Genomic DNA, 14,654 nt, shown 5'->3' with positions numbered 1-14,654 from the left:
CCTTCTCCAAATCCAAAGCAAATATGAATTCTTTTAAAAGGGGAAGAGACAGAATTTTCTGCTTTTTCCTCCCCCTGCCCCAGAAACGCAGGTCATGAAATGATCATTATTTTTATGGGCCTGCAAAGCCTATAGAAGTCAAAGCTATGTAATATACATTGCAGGGTGTTCTGCTAATCCAGTCCAACCGCAGTCGTGCCTGGCCCAGGGATGAGGGTCTGGTAACTGGAAACCTGACACTGAAGGAATTCCAAACACAGTCCTCAAACTAAAAACAGCTCTCTCCGCATGGCATGTGCTACATGAGAGCCAGGGATTGCATTCGTTTACGTTATCTGATTTTTTAGCCTTGTATTGTTGATAAAAGAACAGGAGAAGAAAGCACCTTCACCAGCTCAGCCCATAAATAATCTGTGTGTGGTGTGTTTGAGGTTAGTACGACATTGTTAGACATCTGCTTTCTGCTGAGCGGTACAAGCCTCTCACACAGACAGCAGCCACTGAGCACTTCCTTGTGCTGCAGATTCGTTGCAGCGCTAAGATATCAAATTTGATTTCCAGCGGCTTTTTAAATGCAAACCCCATCATTGTCTATGGGAAGTATTGGTCTGAAACAGCAAACAGTATTTGTTACAGGAGTATCTCTCTTATCAAGATACAAGACGGACTTTAATGAAGCTCAGAGTCATGCAATGATTTGTTTTTTAAACCTGCAATGATTTAACTTTTTGTATGTTTGGGGTTTTTTTGTTATATGCACACTGAATATTAAGCAACAGAAGTTCTTAGTGCCACTAACTACAAGTAGCACTGCGATGTCTTTAATACTGTATCTGAAGAGATATGGAGTACATGGTCTTTTCAGTCAGGCGTTTTAGTGTATGTTGAGAAAAGCTTTATAAAGACACAGTGTAATGTATTTGATATTGCAAGATTGTTTGTTTGCATAATTTAATTCTTACATCAGCTTCTCCTTTCTTCTTTAAAAGTAGATCCTCCTGGCAGAGAACAAACAGCATGCAATCACGATGCATACAATAGAGTTCTTCAGTGAGAATTTGGACACAAGATAGGACCTTATTGCTTTCTCCTGTTCTTTAATCACAGCCTGAGCTGCCTGATGCCATCACCCAGAGTCTCTGTATGTCTTGCTTAGACATGAAAGAGGCTGCAACCAAATGTGGGCTTTCCATTTGCCACTTAGTCTGTAGCTGTCTTTGAAGTATTTCAAGAAGTACTCCCTGACAAAGTAAGAATGCAGTTTTTCATGTGAGATTATATCCCTTGCAAAATATTCTCCCAGCAGCGAGAAGGAGACAGTGATGTAAGGAGAGAGCATTCCCTTCCTTGCTTTTTACCAGGTACTAAGAGGGTGACCTCTGTGATTCTCCCTATAGAACAGAGGCAAGAAAAACTCTTTGTCATGATGAAATCCAAACCCCCAACATGATGGGGCACAGCGTGAACAGCCAGACTGTCATTTTGCTTTCCTTTCAGAAAACCCAAGCATGTGTCTCATAGCTGATGTTAAAGGTGACCTGCAAATGGGGGTTAACAATGAAACACAGTAAACCTGAAATGAAATGATTTTTTCTGGTTGTTTTTTGAAGCATCAGGTATTTAGGCCAGTCTACCCTGTGAGATTCTGCACAACTGAAGAATTACTGAAATCAGAGCTTAAAATAAAAAAGAAGGGAACTGCAGAAAGCAAAACGTGGTTTAGTTGGGGTTTTGAAACCTATAGATACCGGTCTAACTTCAATGACTAAATAACATTTTGGGTAAAAGAAGCCTTTCTTAAGTGTTCCGAATCCTTTGGTTCAGTTTTAAATAAACCCAGAGGCTCTTAAAAATTGTGCAACAAAGCCAGAAAATACTAGATTTTATATTCTTTGTGCTTGGAAGAGAAATAAAGGGGGGGGAACAAATGTACTTCAGGCTTTACTTGTCATAGAGAAAATAACAACCTATGTACTGTTAATTGAACATCAGCAACAAGTTAGGTGCTTTATTTGGACAAGGCTACTTTGTGCTCTTAAAACTCAAAACCAATCAATCACAGTTCTTACTTGGTGAATCCTTTAGAAGATAAACCAATAGAGCTGCTAACCAGCGTATGAAATTATGTGGCAAAACACATGTGAGATCTCTGATTTCTCTGCAGGGCAAGGTGAGATTTAGCTTCCTCACAATAAAATAAACATTTTAAGGGGGCATCCTGCCCATGGCGTTTTTGAGGAGTGCATTTTCACACTGCCCCATCAGTTTCGCTCCTTTCTTGAATCTGGTGCTTCTGCCTCCCATCCTTCCATTGCTTGCTTCAGCAGCAGCCTCGCTTTTAGCTAGACCCACATCAGTGATGCCTCTTCCAGTGGGAGCCAGCAGAGCTAACTATCAGCAAAACTGCTTTCTGAACTCTGAGATAAGTTCCTTCCCAGGATGTTGTGTCAGCTTCCCTACCTTCTGCCTGCCATTAATTTCAGCGGGCCTTCAGGTCAAACAACTGGCCAAAATCTGGAAAACAGCTGATGGTCAGAGCAGCTCCTACTCAGCATGTCCTCTCAGAGGGCACGCTCCTGGGCTGGTCCTTTTGAGTGGCTGGACCTGCTTGACCCAATTTGTGGATTTTTGATCGCTCCCTTGGGTCAGTGATTTTCCACTTGAGGTTATTGGTTTGACCCCCAAACCATGGGTCACTTGGGAGGTGTGATACAGCCCTGTGAACTCTGAACTCATCAGGAGCCAACAAAAACAGTGAGGGAGCGGAGAAGAATTTCATTAGCCCTCCTCAGAGGTGGCAATGTCTGCCGAGTGAAAAGGCAGGGGCTGTTTGGCTTCTTGTAGAAACAAGCACAGCATCTACAAGGGGCTGCCAAGTAGAAAGTGTTTGCTTTGAGCTGTTATGGCAATTTGTTTGAGGATAAACAACTGCGTATACTTTTACACCATGAGCTATCAAGTGAAGATGGTGCTGCTTCAGAGGAGCCCTGTTCTTCCTGACAGGAACTGCCCCGCAGTGTCCCAGACTTACTCCTAAATCATAACAGCATTTCTACAGCCAGAGCTTGGTATCTGTAGGTTTTTCTTCTGCCTTAAAAAGGCTGACTTTCTCATGGTTAATTTGACTCACTTGGGAAGGGAAGGGCTGTTTTTTCCTGTGTTGTAAGACTTGTTAGATGGTGGTTCATGTCAGAGGTTCATGGAGGCTCCCCAAGCTGGTTGGTTGCACTGTGAACCGTTCCCTAAGAACCAGACTTCACCGGGTATGGCTGGTAGTTGGGGAAGAATGAATCCTCAGGAAATAACTTGGCTTCAACATGCAGTGCTGGTCATAAAAGGGAAGAAAAGTGTTGTCACTGTAGCATATGTATCTGCCTGCATGTCACCTGCTGGGATCACCAGGGAAGTGAGCTGGAGAATGTGGTGCAGCCATGAAGATATCTGTCATGACATTCCCTCCAGTTTTTGGCAATTATCAGGGTTTCCAGAAGTTTTACTAATGCAAGAGTTCTGGCAGTCATTGGTTCTACCACTGCTTGTATTATCGCCAAGGCTGCTAAAACCCTCACATGCCTTCTGTCTTTCTGGGGCTTCCCTAAAGGATCCATGTAAAGCTGATTCAAGCCTTGTCTCCATGTACAACCTCTCTTCCCAGCTGCTAAGCCCTGACTTAGACAACTCAAGAATGATGCCACTTCTAGGTGTTTCACACTCAGAGAAGGGAAACTGGTGCTTGAACATTGATTTTCTAGAGGCAGATTTTTCTCTTCCCTCATGTTTGTCTGCAGTTTGTCTACACAATCAAATGTATTTGCTCTAAGTGAACCAGTGGTGGATTTAGCTTTGTAGTGTAGGTAACAGCAATGAAGATCTGATGGCACAAGCTCAGCAGCTTGGGTACATGCTTCAGGTCTAGTGTGCTTGTGCTCTAATGGCTCAGACTCATCTTCACTGCACAGTCCTAGGTCAAAGCTGCCTGAGTACACTACTCTCTGAACAGTCACAGCATCTCCTAGAATGGGACCAGCTGAGTTTTCCTACAAACAGCTCTTTTGGCTAGATGGCAAAACACTGCAGCAGCCAGACCTCCTGTGTGAGATGTGGGATGAGCTGTGTGCTGAAGCCTCAGTAGATGACGTTGGTGGCTCAGTCCTGTTCTCCAGTCATTTTCATACCAATTAGTTTTGAATTTGTTAGAGTAATTCAATTTTGCAGTCCAAAAGCTACCTGGCTCTTCAGTGAATTCTGGATCAGGTTCCAAGCTCAGTCCTTTTTTAATATGATCCACAAGAATTTGATTGACTATAGCTGCCAATGATAACTTCTTATAAAATCTAATGTACAGGATTTGAGCATTATCCTTACATTAAAAGGTGATGGGTGTAGGTTTGACACTTGTTTCTGTTGGTGTGCTGCTTGACACAAAGCAGTTCCTGCCATTCCAGAAGCCTTTTATGACTGGAAGTGCGTTTTTGCACACAGAGGAACTAAAAGCTGAGTGTGATGGGACTGAGTAGTGAACAAGTCTTTGTATAGAAATACATGGAGCAACTCTTTGGCCTGCTGTGGAAATTAGGCTTTGCTGCAAGGCGTAGGTGTGTGAGCAGAGACAGCAGTTGTCTCAATGCATACGGTTAAGAGTCCTTTTAGCATCTCAGAGGGTGGCTTCAGGCCCTTCAGCACTCTGTCTGGACTGTCTCACAAGGAGGGGGGAGAAGGGGAGGCTGGGAGTGCCTGTCTTTTATAATGTTCTGTTTTTAAAGCAAAAAGTCCCTTGGGAGCATAGGGTCCTAAAAGTCCAAGGCCTGGAATTCTTCCTTTTGCTCTTTCCATTTTAAACAGGAAACATTTGCACTAAGTTATTCCAGGGGGAGAACTGTAGGTTCATTTCAAGGCAGATAATGTTTGTTCATTGCCTATGTCCATGATTTACCCCATGGGCTTAAACGAGTGCAGCAGAAAACCACATGTTTTGTTTTACTTCATGCAAAACAAGTTCCAGTGAGTCTGGGAGCCCAGATTAAGAAAGGGAGAGCATGTTTGTAAAATCTCTGTGAACAAGGGAGTCATTGACGAATTGCGAACACCTGATCTGCTGGACCAGAATGATGACTTTTATATTAAATCTATGCAAAGACTATTTAAGCAGTTGATGAGTTCAGTCTCAAAGCCACAGAGCAGGTGTAATTGATTTATACTTTTAGCCCCTATTTGGGTCAAAACCCTGTTGTCTTCCTTCAGCTGTCACTCAGAGAGAAGGTTCCTCTGCAGTCAGTGGGAGGCTTTGCCCAAAGTGCAAAGACATTTGCAATCAGACTGGCAAAAACTCCTAATTGAGTTGAACTTTTGGGGATGCTCTAGTGACATGTCTGTGAGAACAATTATTTTTGCCATTTGAAAAGTATCACAAGTTAAGGTGTACTAGGAAAAAATATCAATGCTTTATTAGTGCAAATCATGGAATTAAGATGCAGAAACCTACAAAGAGGGCTCCATGGCACATCCTCAGGGATGACATGCTCACATGTTGCTTTCCTCGTGAACTAGAGCTTGTCAGGTCCATACTGATGCAGATAAGTTACAGGGCTGTTGTAGTATCAGGCTTTCTGTATCACAGGAGTTTTTTTGAAACCCCATTGGCAGCTTGCCCATTAAACACAGGTAACATCCCTAGTCTTTCTTCCAAGAGTTTCAGTTTTTGCAACTGTGCTGTTTGGGAAGTTGTACAGTCTGACATGTTAGGAGGAAAAATAGTGGGAAATGTCTTGGAAAGCGTGAATATTTGTGCATGTAAAGCTCATGGGATTTGCAGTTTTGCAGACCCAACTCATCTGTTTATCCTCAGGCTAGATAAGATTCAGTCAAACACGCATTGTTTAAAGGAGCTGTGTTTCCATTATGGCAAATGGATCAGAGGAGGCTGACTTTGGGCACTTGAAGGGCTCCAGTGCTCCGCCATTGTAAAAGGGCTGTGATGTGCACTGGACCCTTCCTCCAGCATCCTGGGTGTCACAAACTTTCGTAGCACACAGGTGGGAGGCTCGTTACCCTTCAGAAGTTCTTTTGATTCATCTGGACCTGTCATGCTTGAGGTGGCGTTTCCTTTCCCGAAGTAAACATAGATTGTGAGTACAATAATGCGTCGCTGGGCTAGCAGGCTGCCTTTTTATGTGCTTCATTATGTTTTTCCTCCTCAGGCGTGGACCTGCAGAGCCACTGGAATATTTAACGGGGCCACGAGTAGTATACAAAGAGAGAGATCTTCCTTACTACCAAGGAGGACAGCCTGTCGTCCACCCATCTAAGGGGAACTACGTCCGTGTGCCAGACACAAGAGTGGCAGAATTGAGGTACCCCCAGTACTACCCAGGCCAGCCAGTCACAAACCAGCATAAAGGACCCCTCCGGCAGGATGTGCCACCTTCTCCTCCTCAGTCCCACCGAGCACCAGCCTATAATGAAATTGTCCGACACCGCGGGACCAGTCCAGAACAGTACCAGTACAGGCAACAGGATCCCAGGCAGAAGAACCCCATGACTGCAGCTGTATAGCTACACACTGGACTTGCTAGCACAGCTGGGGAGGAATCCCATTGGACAGCATATCCTTGTTAGAGTTGTTCCTAAGCGTAGCTGCCTGTAAGAGTGGCACACGAGACCTGGAGTCGTTCTTACTGAGCTGGGCTCAGCGTAGGTGCTTTCTAACAGGCAAACTAAAGCCACATGAGGTACGAGGTGTTTTGAGTACATGAGGTACCAGACAGTTGAGTATTTTTTAATTCCTTTTAAAAATGGGCAGTGGCTGCTGTAAAAGAAGCGCAACACTTAATACTCCTCAGGGCTATTTACCGAATCCAGTTACACCTATACAGTATGCAGCTGTCTGTATATACAAAGGACAGTGGTGTCACCAGAGTTTACTTCAGAGTGCTGTTGCAGAGCCTTTAAGTGGGAACACAGCATGCAATAAGGACTTTGTGCAGGGCTGAGAATCTTGTGTAATCCAGTGTGACTTGACAAGGGACTGCCATGGAGGTAGTGGCCACATTCCAGGCACGTTCAGACCAACAGCGCTGTGCTATAAGGATGCTGCAGATTTGTAATCTGGCCTGTCTTCCTCTTTCTCTTTGCTGGTGGCAGCATTTATCTTGTAGCCTTCATTATTTTTGCAGGTTGTGTAGCAAGATTTTCCTCTTGTTGCAGCTGCTGTATTTAGAGTAAGGCAAAAAGCTTTACCCACCGTGCTTGGGCAGGCTCACGGACAACAGGGCAGCCAGCCACCCGAGAAACATGTGTCTGTACGTGTGTGCACTCATGACTGTTTCTTAGTTATACAGTATGTGCTCTTCAAATGTGAACCCTGGAGATCAGCAATCCTCAGCTGCTGCCAGCTCTTGGGATTTCAGTAGAGCTGGCCTACAAGAAGTGCCTGAGCAGATGCTGGCAGACATGAGCTCCATGATTCATATTAAGTTACTGCATCAGGTGCTGCCTTGGCTCCAGCAGGAGCCCCGCCACAGCCAGGTTACAGCACAGTGCCAGCAGCAGCGTGCCCTGCCCTCACCAGCCTTGCTGCCCCGGGAAGGAGCCTGTCAGTGCAGGGCCACCCGAAGTCCCCACAGTGGAGCTCAGCCTCAGCCGGTGCCAAGTGCCAAACTACACAAGTTCCTGCAGCCAGGGGCCATGAGGCTGGTGGGGAATGTTACGTGCAGCAGTGCATAGGAAGAGAGAAGGTGTGGATGGGAAGAGGGGCCAGCAGCACAGCAGAGCTGGAGCAGGGCACAGGGCGGTGGGGTTCATGCCAGCTCTTTGCCCCACGCAGCCTGACCTTGCTCTGCAGCCAGCCAGCCTTGGGAAGGTCAGGAATGCATGTCCCCAGCTACAGGGACCTGTGCTACTGGCCCAAGAGGGCCATGGCTGTGCAAAGCTTTGTCGCAAGGGTTTTGTCACCTAGAAATACATTTTGAGAAGTTTCCAAGTGCCCTTAATTCCTTGACTTCTGCCTTGACAGCAGAGTGCTTTTAAGCCATTTGGGCTCCTCTCCTCATCAGGGAGAGTCTGTGACCTGGGCACTCATTAAGCACAAGGATTTCTTTGATGTCTTCTTGACACCTTTGGTATGCAACAGATTAAATCACGTAGGTCACTTCCCAGGTATTAAATATCACCAGCAAGGTTTGTCCTGCTAGGAACATGTCCTTTCCTAGATACCCCTGGGAAAAGGGCTTGTTAGAGTAAGAGTTCCGAAAGGCCCAGGGCATGGTGGGTCTGCGTGCTGCTGCTTTCCAGGAGCCACCACCGGTGGTAATGGCCCTGAGGAGAAGCAGTGTTTAAACCCAGCCAATGTTTCCTCTGTGCTGCTAATGCTGGTGAGAGACTGGCATAACCCTGAGGCCTGGGGAGCACGTGCAGCTGCCCAGCAGACTGTCATTTTCATTCACACCAATCTGTACCCACCAGCCAGGCTGCGAAGCAGGGGAGAGGAGACAGCTTTGGAGCGGTGGGAGAACATCTCCATGATTCAGACCTGGGCTGGACTCCCTGGGGCAGGGGCAGGCACAGCTCTAAATCCAGTCAGGAGGAAGCATTGGTGGGAGGGAGAGAGGGAGAGGAATGCAACTGATTATGAAGCAAGTTCAGTTCTTGTTCCATGTCTTTCTGCCCTCTTCCCTAGTAATGTAGGAGGGAAAAACCCTTGGAGGGAGGGTTGAATGTAAGGCTGGATGGCTCTTGGTACCCTCCATAAATAAGGCACATTCCCCAAGGAAACTCTGCCTGTCGCGTACGTGCTGTACACAGCCTTGTACTTCTCTCAAAGAGTTTTAGATGCTGCAGGGTACTGAGCCAGGACTTGGCAGCCACGGGGTAGCCGCTGGTGTTATGAAGGCCCGCTGAAAGTGAAGCGAAAACAAATTAAAATAGTTTCCTTTCCCTCCTTGAAATATAACCCCTGATACATTTGATCCAGCTGTAAAGAAACTAATAGGTTTGTGACAGTGGCTTTATCAAGCCAGGCCACAATTAAGAACAGCTCTGAATATAAACTGCCGCCTTTGTAAATCACTCTCAACTAACCCTTCAGATGGCATCACAGTGAACAGTACTTACAGTGTTTCAAGAGCCAGGGCCAAATAAAATCTGGATGGAAACAGCTCCTGCGTTATTTTTAGCCTTTGAAGGACCTGCGCAATTGTCTCCCCGTAACCTGAATCTCTCCTTAAGAGCTCCCCTTGACTGCATTGGCTCCACTTGGTTGAGGTGGACAGATCAACGAAACACCACCTGAGCTGTAAATCTTACCCAGCAGATTATGAAGCGATGCTTCTGCTGTTAGATCAGTCCAGGGCATCTTCCGAAAAAAGGGGAAAAAAAGAAAGTATAATGTGTGGGTGCATCCTACAGGTGAGGGGCGAAGAACAGTCTGACCTAACTGGGGCAACAAGGCCAAAAAGTATTACAGAGCATCTCATCAGCCTCTGGTGCCATTGTTCTGGGAGAAAGTTGCCATTTGCTGGTTTAATATCTGGTAGAGGTATGGTATTTTCAAAAGTATAACGTGTAACTACAGTATATATAGTCAGCTTCTCTGCAGTGTAAAATGTATGATTTTAGCACCATATTGTGGAAAAATATGTACCGTGCAGAATTCACGAGGTGCTACAACTGACGGTTGAAAATACACACTTGCAAAATCCAAAAGAGCCGTTAAGTAACAAGTTGTTCTTTTCCCCATATGTCCATATGTTTGGGAAAAATTATAAGTCTGAAATGCTCTTGACACGTAATTGCCTCGCACTCCCTCATCCAAAATGTGCCAGTCCAGCAGTGAAGCTGCTGACGTAGCGGGTGTGAAGGGAGAGTTGGGGTTTGCCCCAGGAGCAGCGTGCAGTAAGTGTGCATGCGAGCAGGAGTCGGGACAAGGGGGAGAGCGGCCCACTCTCACATGAACCTGCAAGCTTTGGTTTCCTGAGCTGGTGGCGTGCAGCCTGCTTTCTGGCTCTGGCTCGGGGCCAGCCGGGCCCAGCAGTTGAAAGATTAAGAGATAGAAAGAGAGCCTGTGGATTTTCTGAGTGACCACCCACTAGTGAGCCATGGTCTTGGCTTGCAAGCTGACATTACCACTGTGATATATTATGATGCTAAAGTCTCTAGGTACCTCTCGAATGCATAAAGAAATAGCAATTGCCCAATGCAGGGGGAAAAAAGGGGGGGTGGGGGAACTAAGCATTAAAGAAAAAATAAAGGCTTCTGCCTTTTCAGAGTGCATGCAGCCCTGAATTCCAATTCACTCCAGCTTCCTGATCTACAAATAGCTTCACATGCTGCCTAATTTTTTTACAGATGAATTGTGCTACCTCCTCCTCCCAGCCATCACAGATTTGTTTGTCAGAGAGTTAGTGCTGTGAGTGAATCCTGCCGGCTGCTCTGCCAGGGCCACATCCTGACACTGCTCTGAGCAGGGGCTGCTTTGCACTTCCAGGAGGCCCTACACCATCTCCGTCACAGTAGTTGTGCAGAGTCGTTAAGCCTAAGGTGCAGAATTGGCAGCGCTATTCACTATCTGCACAGAAGAGAAGGCTTTCTAAGACATCGTTCTGTTATTGTGAGGGAGAGTGATGTTTGTGATCCCGACAATATCTGCGTGTTTAACTGATTTTAAAATCATGTGCGATTGTTTTGGGGGAGAAATTCAACACAAAATTTGAGAGGTTTTTTTCTAGTACCACCTCAGAGTTTTTAATCTTTTGTTACATATGGCTATATAAATTTTACCTGGTTTATTTTGCATTAAATAAAGGCTTTAAGACTATGTATGATTTTGTGTTTGTGTGTAGCGTCCTTCCCACCTTTGTATCTAAAAAGTCATCCCCACACCTGGATGTGATTTGATATGAAACGATCATGTGTGATCAGTCCGGATCAGAATTGGTAAGGTGACTTCTTAAAAAACCCACCAAAAACCAGCCATGCACTGCCTTGTAAAGAAGAGCATCACAGGGCTTAGCTTGATACCCTCTCAGGTCCGTATTGTCTTTAGTTGTAGAGCTGGAGTCCTGAAGCCATCGCCCTTGAAAGGAGAAGTGAGAGAGAATTCCCTTGCCATCGTGGTGAATTTCAGCTCAGGAGACCGCACGTTCATGGCTAAAGTTCTTGCTGTTGGTAAGAACCGAGGTGTTGTGCAGCTGTGTAGCAGGTACCAGGTCCAAGCAGTATTTCAGCGAGATGGCTGCAGCACTGTCTTGCCAGAGATTTAGGACTCCCTGGAAGTTTTACACAGGTACTTCACTGGAGGTACGTGGGTCATTTCACTGACGCTGATGACACTACTTTTCATATTCCAGATGATGTGCCAGCGTAAATCTTTGTCGGAGCACTGAGATTCAGGCAATCATGTTATGTCAGATGAAGTAATTTTCCAAGTAGCAAATACTTCCTGAAAAGTCACCAAAACAAGGAGAAGGAAGCATACAGACCTTCTGAGATTAGGTATTTCTTTACTACAAAGGGGAAGGGGGAAAGAACAAAACAGAAGGACAGAAAAGTGTAGAAGGCTTACAACACAAGATACAGCAGAAACAGCAGTAGTGGTTCAGTAAAAATATATGTGTGCTGCACTCCAAAGCATTTTAAATGCAGATCTTGGTATTTATGGCCAAGTTCATGGGCAACTCTGAGTCAATTTTAGCAAGCATTAAATCACAATCCATATAGATGCCAATTTTAAAAGTCACTGCATCATAACTTGCACTCATAGCTAAAAACTGAACAAGTCAAACACCGCTACCTCAGTTTCTCCTTCTGCTGAAGTTGTACAGATAGTGCCAAAAATCAAACAAGGGGTGTATTAAAAGCTGGAAGCTCAGTGACCACAGCTTCAGAAGGTGCTCCTTCTGCATTGGCAGTGGTCTGCCATGGTTTCCCCATGCCAGGGCTCACTTCCCTGGGACCTGGGCTCAAGTTAACATCTGTTTTGCAGTCACTGCTGTGTCTGCATGAAGTACTGTGGGTCCATTTGACTGTTAATTAATTTTAATGAACCTCATGAGACCTGCATCCTGCTGTAAGCCTTTCCGCACAGAGGGTCTCAGAGCTGGGTTGCTCACCCAACAGTGAGTAACCCTAATGCAGTGATATGCTGCAATGTGGCAGCAGTTGAGCACTACCCAGGGGCAGAGCATAGCAGCCTCTCCGGGGTGAGGAGCTGTGCTACTTGGGAGGCTTTCTGGGAGTAAAATGCCATTACCAAGATTGGAGTGGAGCTGGGCTGCTCCTGCAGCCTCCCAGAAGGTATTCATTGAGCTAGAGGCTTCTGGCTCAAAGGCTCCGGAGGCCCCCTGAGGAGGTTTCTCAGGCTTCCTGTGCTTGGTGTGCTCATCCCTCCAGAGAAGGTGCAGAGGCATTCAGGCATGGCTTGGGAAAGCACGGTAACAAATGAGACTGGGAAGGGATCTTTCTTCCCAGTCACGGGATCTGCTCTGGGGAGGGTTGCTCTGCTGCTGGTTTTCCCCATGGGCTGGAAAGGAGTTGCCTGATAAAGGCAACCACAGAGACAGGATTGCTCTGGGAATGGGGAAGGAGAGGTGAGGGGGGTGAGTGAAAAATGATAGGGGCAGGCAACTGGAGCAAAGGAAGAGGGATGAAAAAAAGAGGTAGGGAAAAGGAAGCGGGGGGGGGGGGGGGGGGTGGGGGTGAGGCATGTCAGACCTAAGCAAGAAATATGTGGTGAAGAGAAGAGGGGTTTGTCCCCGATGTGTGAACGTCACATACCAACAAGGAAGGCGGCACTTTCTGATACCACTGCTCCCCAGTTAGTTACTGTTTTGCATTCCAGGCTTGTGACAGCCGTCCACTGAGGCCAGAATCAGGACCTGCTTGCAGTACAAAGCTACCTGTGCCTGAGGGAGGAAGCAGAAGGGCAAGTAGGAATTGTGAGGAAACCCATCAACTAGCATGAGGAGAGACGCCCCTCACTTGTCACCATCCCCTCCCCTAGTTCACATCTTGCCACCCAAATCTTACAGCCTGCTCCCTACACACCTCCCTTCACCTCCCTGGGTACCATTGACACTACAAAGTCCCCTTCCCTGACTGCCTCTTTCATCCCGGGTTCCCCCGATATCTGACATCCCCAAAGCCATGTTGACCTTCAGACACAACTTTTGCCTTCACTGCTGAGAAGCCTCAAGCCATCTGTGAGGGTAGGTAACCAACACCAGACTTTTACTGGCACCTGAAAGTGATACAGAGCCAAAGCATGCGGCCCCCAGGGCTGGTGTCCCCGCAGAGTGCTGGCTGGGGCTCTGCCCAGCTAGCTCACACAGCGTCCCTGTTACAGACAGGGACAAGTTGCAGCCACTTTTGAATCAGTTGCTTTGTGGGTATAGATTGCAAGAAAGGCACAGATTTTATCTCCGCTGTCTTTCTGCTTGTCTAGAACAAGCCTCTGACGTGTGCAAAAGCTGTTTTATTGCTGGCCTGACACAAAAATCCCAAACTGGTTTCAGGGGCCAGAAAGGTGATTATGGTCTTTAAAACAGAATTAATTCTCAAACCATTCCCAAACTATGCCTGACAAACCAACCCAAGCCAGAGGAGTTGGCTGAAAAACCCCTCAGTGCAGAGGAAACAGCCCTGCTTTGCTTTTCCAGAAGAATATCTGCATCTGAAAGAAAACAATTTCTTGGGAAACGTGTACAGTAGAGTAAAATTGCAAAATAAGACATTCAATGAGGATTCCTTATAAAACCGTGCCCTTTGCCTCCACCAGGTAATGAATAAAAATTACATAAAGGAGCAATGAACATTCAATGTTTTATATTTAAAATACATTCTGTGAGGAAAACAATGTGGCATAGAAACAGGACTGGAAGGGCTCTGCGAGATAATGCCAGAAGCTGCAAGATGTTAGCACCATTGTCATATAAGTTTCAAGGTGCAGGTTTTTAATTTTCTCTTATGAATCACAGAAACAGTCGTGAAAGCTGTCATTAAAATTCATTACAAGAAAAGTAAACTTGCATTAAAACCTACCCCATTCTTCTCGGAATGCTGGGTACTGGTTAGGAAGCGGTGTCTGCTTCTCTGCCAAAACCTTACCTACGCGATGTGATTTAATCTCTAGGCTCAGTTAAATTGGAGTTTTCATACATCACATCCTTCAATCCAGAGTCAGGGGAAAAAAAAAGAAGAAGAAGATAAAAAATTGCAGCCTAGACTTTCAAATCAGCAAGCTACAATTTTAAGAGACTTCATCTGCCATAATTTCTCTAGGAATGAAAAGAGAATGAAAAAAAGGAGCAAATATGAAGAAACTAGTTTAGAAGTAAATAAAAGTAAATAAACCAGCCCTCCCTTCCACCTTCCTTTCCTTTTCCCTTCCCCCAGGCATATATCTGCACATACATACATGTATATATACTTAGGTATTGCTGCTTTTGACCTAAAAGCGAGTTTGCTTTCCAAATCACTTCCAGGCATTCCCTCTCTCCAAAGGGGGGTCAGTAGTTAGTTACAGCAATGTATGCATGTAAGGGAAGTGGTAGAAATGGTGACCTCTTAGTTCATGAGTGGATGGATGCACAGAGCAAGAGGAACTGCATCACGCACAGCAAAGCGAGGAGGAGGTTTCCAGGTAGGGCAGCATTTCCACATGC

The 14,654-nt window shown here is 45.9% G+C and overlaps 1 protein-coding gene across 3 annotated transcripts in view; it reads left to right on the top strand.

Annotated features, from left to right (window-relative positions):
• The window catches only part of PARD3B (par-3 family cell polarity regulator beta), a 414,980-nt gene extending 405,829 nt beyond the window's left edge, over window positions 1–9,151 (top strand). For all 3 annotated transcript variants that reach the window (XM_065670133.1, XM_065670134.1, XM_065670132.1), the window contains one exon: window positions 6,198–9,151. In XM_065670133.1, the coding sequence (XP_065526205.1) occupies window positions 6,198–6,552 (355 nt within the window). In that variant the 3' untranslated portion in view covers window positions 6,553–9,151. The remainder of the gene's footprint in view (window positions 1–6,197) is intronic.
• The last annotated feature ends 5,503 nt before the right edge of the window (window positions 9,152–14,654 follow it).

This window comes from Lathamus discolor, chromosome 3, assembly GCF_037157495.1.
Source record: "Lathamus discolor isolate bLatDis1 chromosome 3, bLatDis1.hap1, whole genome shotgun sequence".
Lineage (NCBI taxonomy): Eukaryota > Metazoa > Chordata > Aves > Psittaciformes > Psittacidae > Lathamus > Lathamus discolor.
Note: the sequence above shows the minus strand (reverse complement) of the source record. Positions and strands in the feature narration are given on the sequence as shown.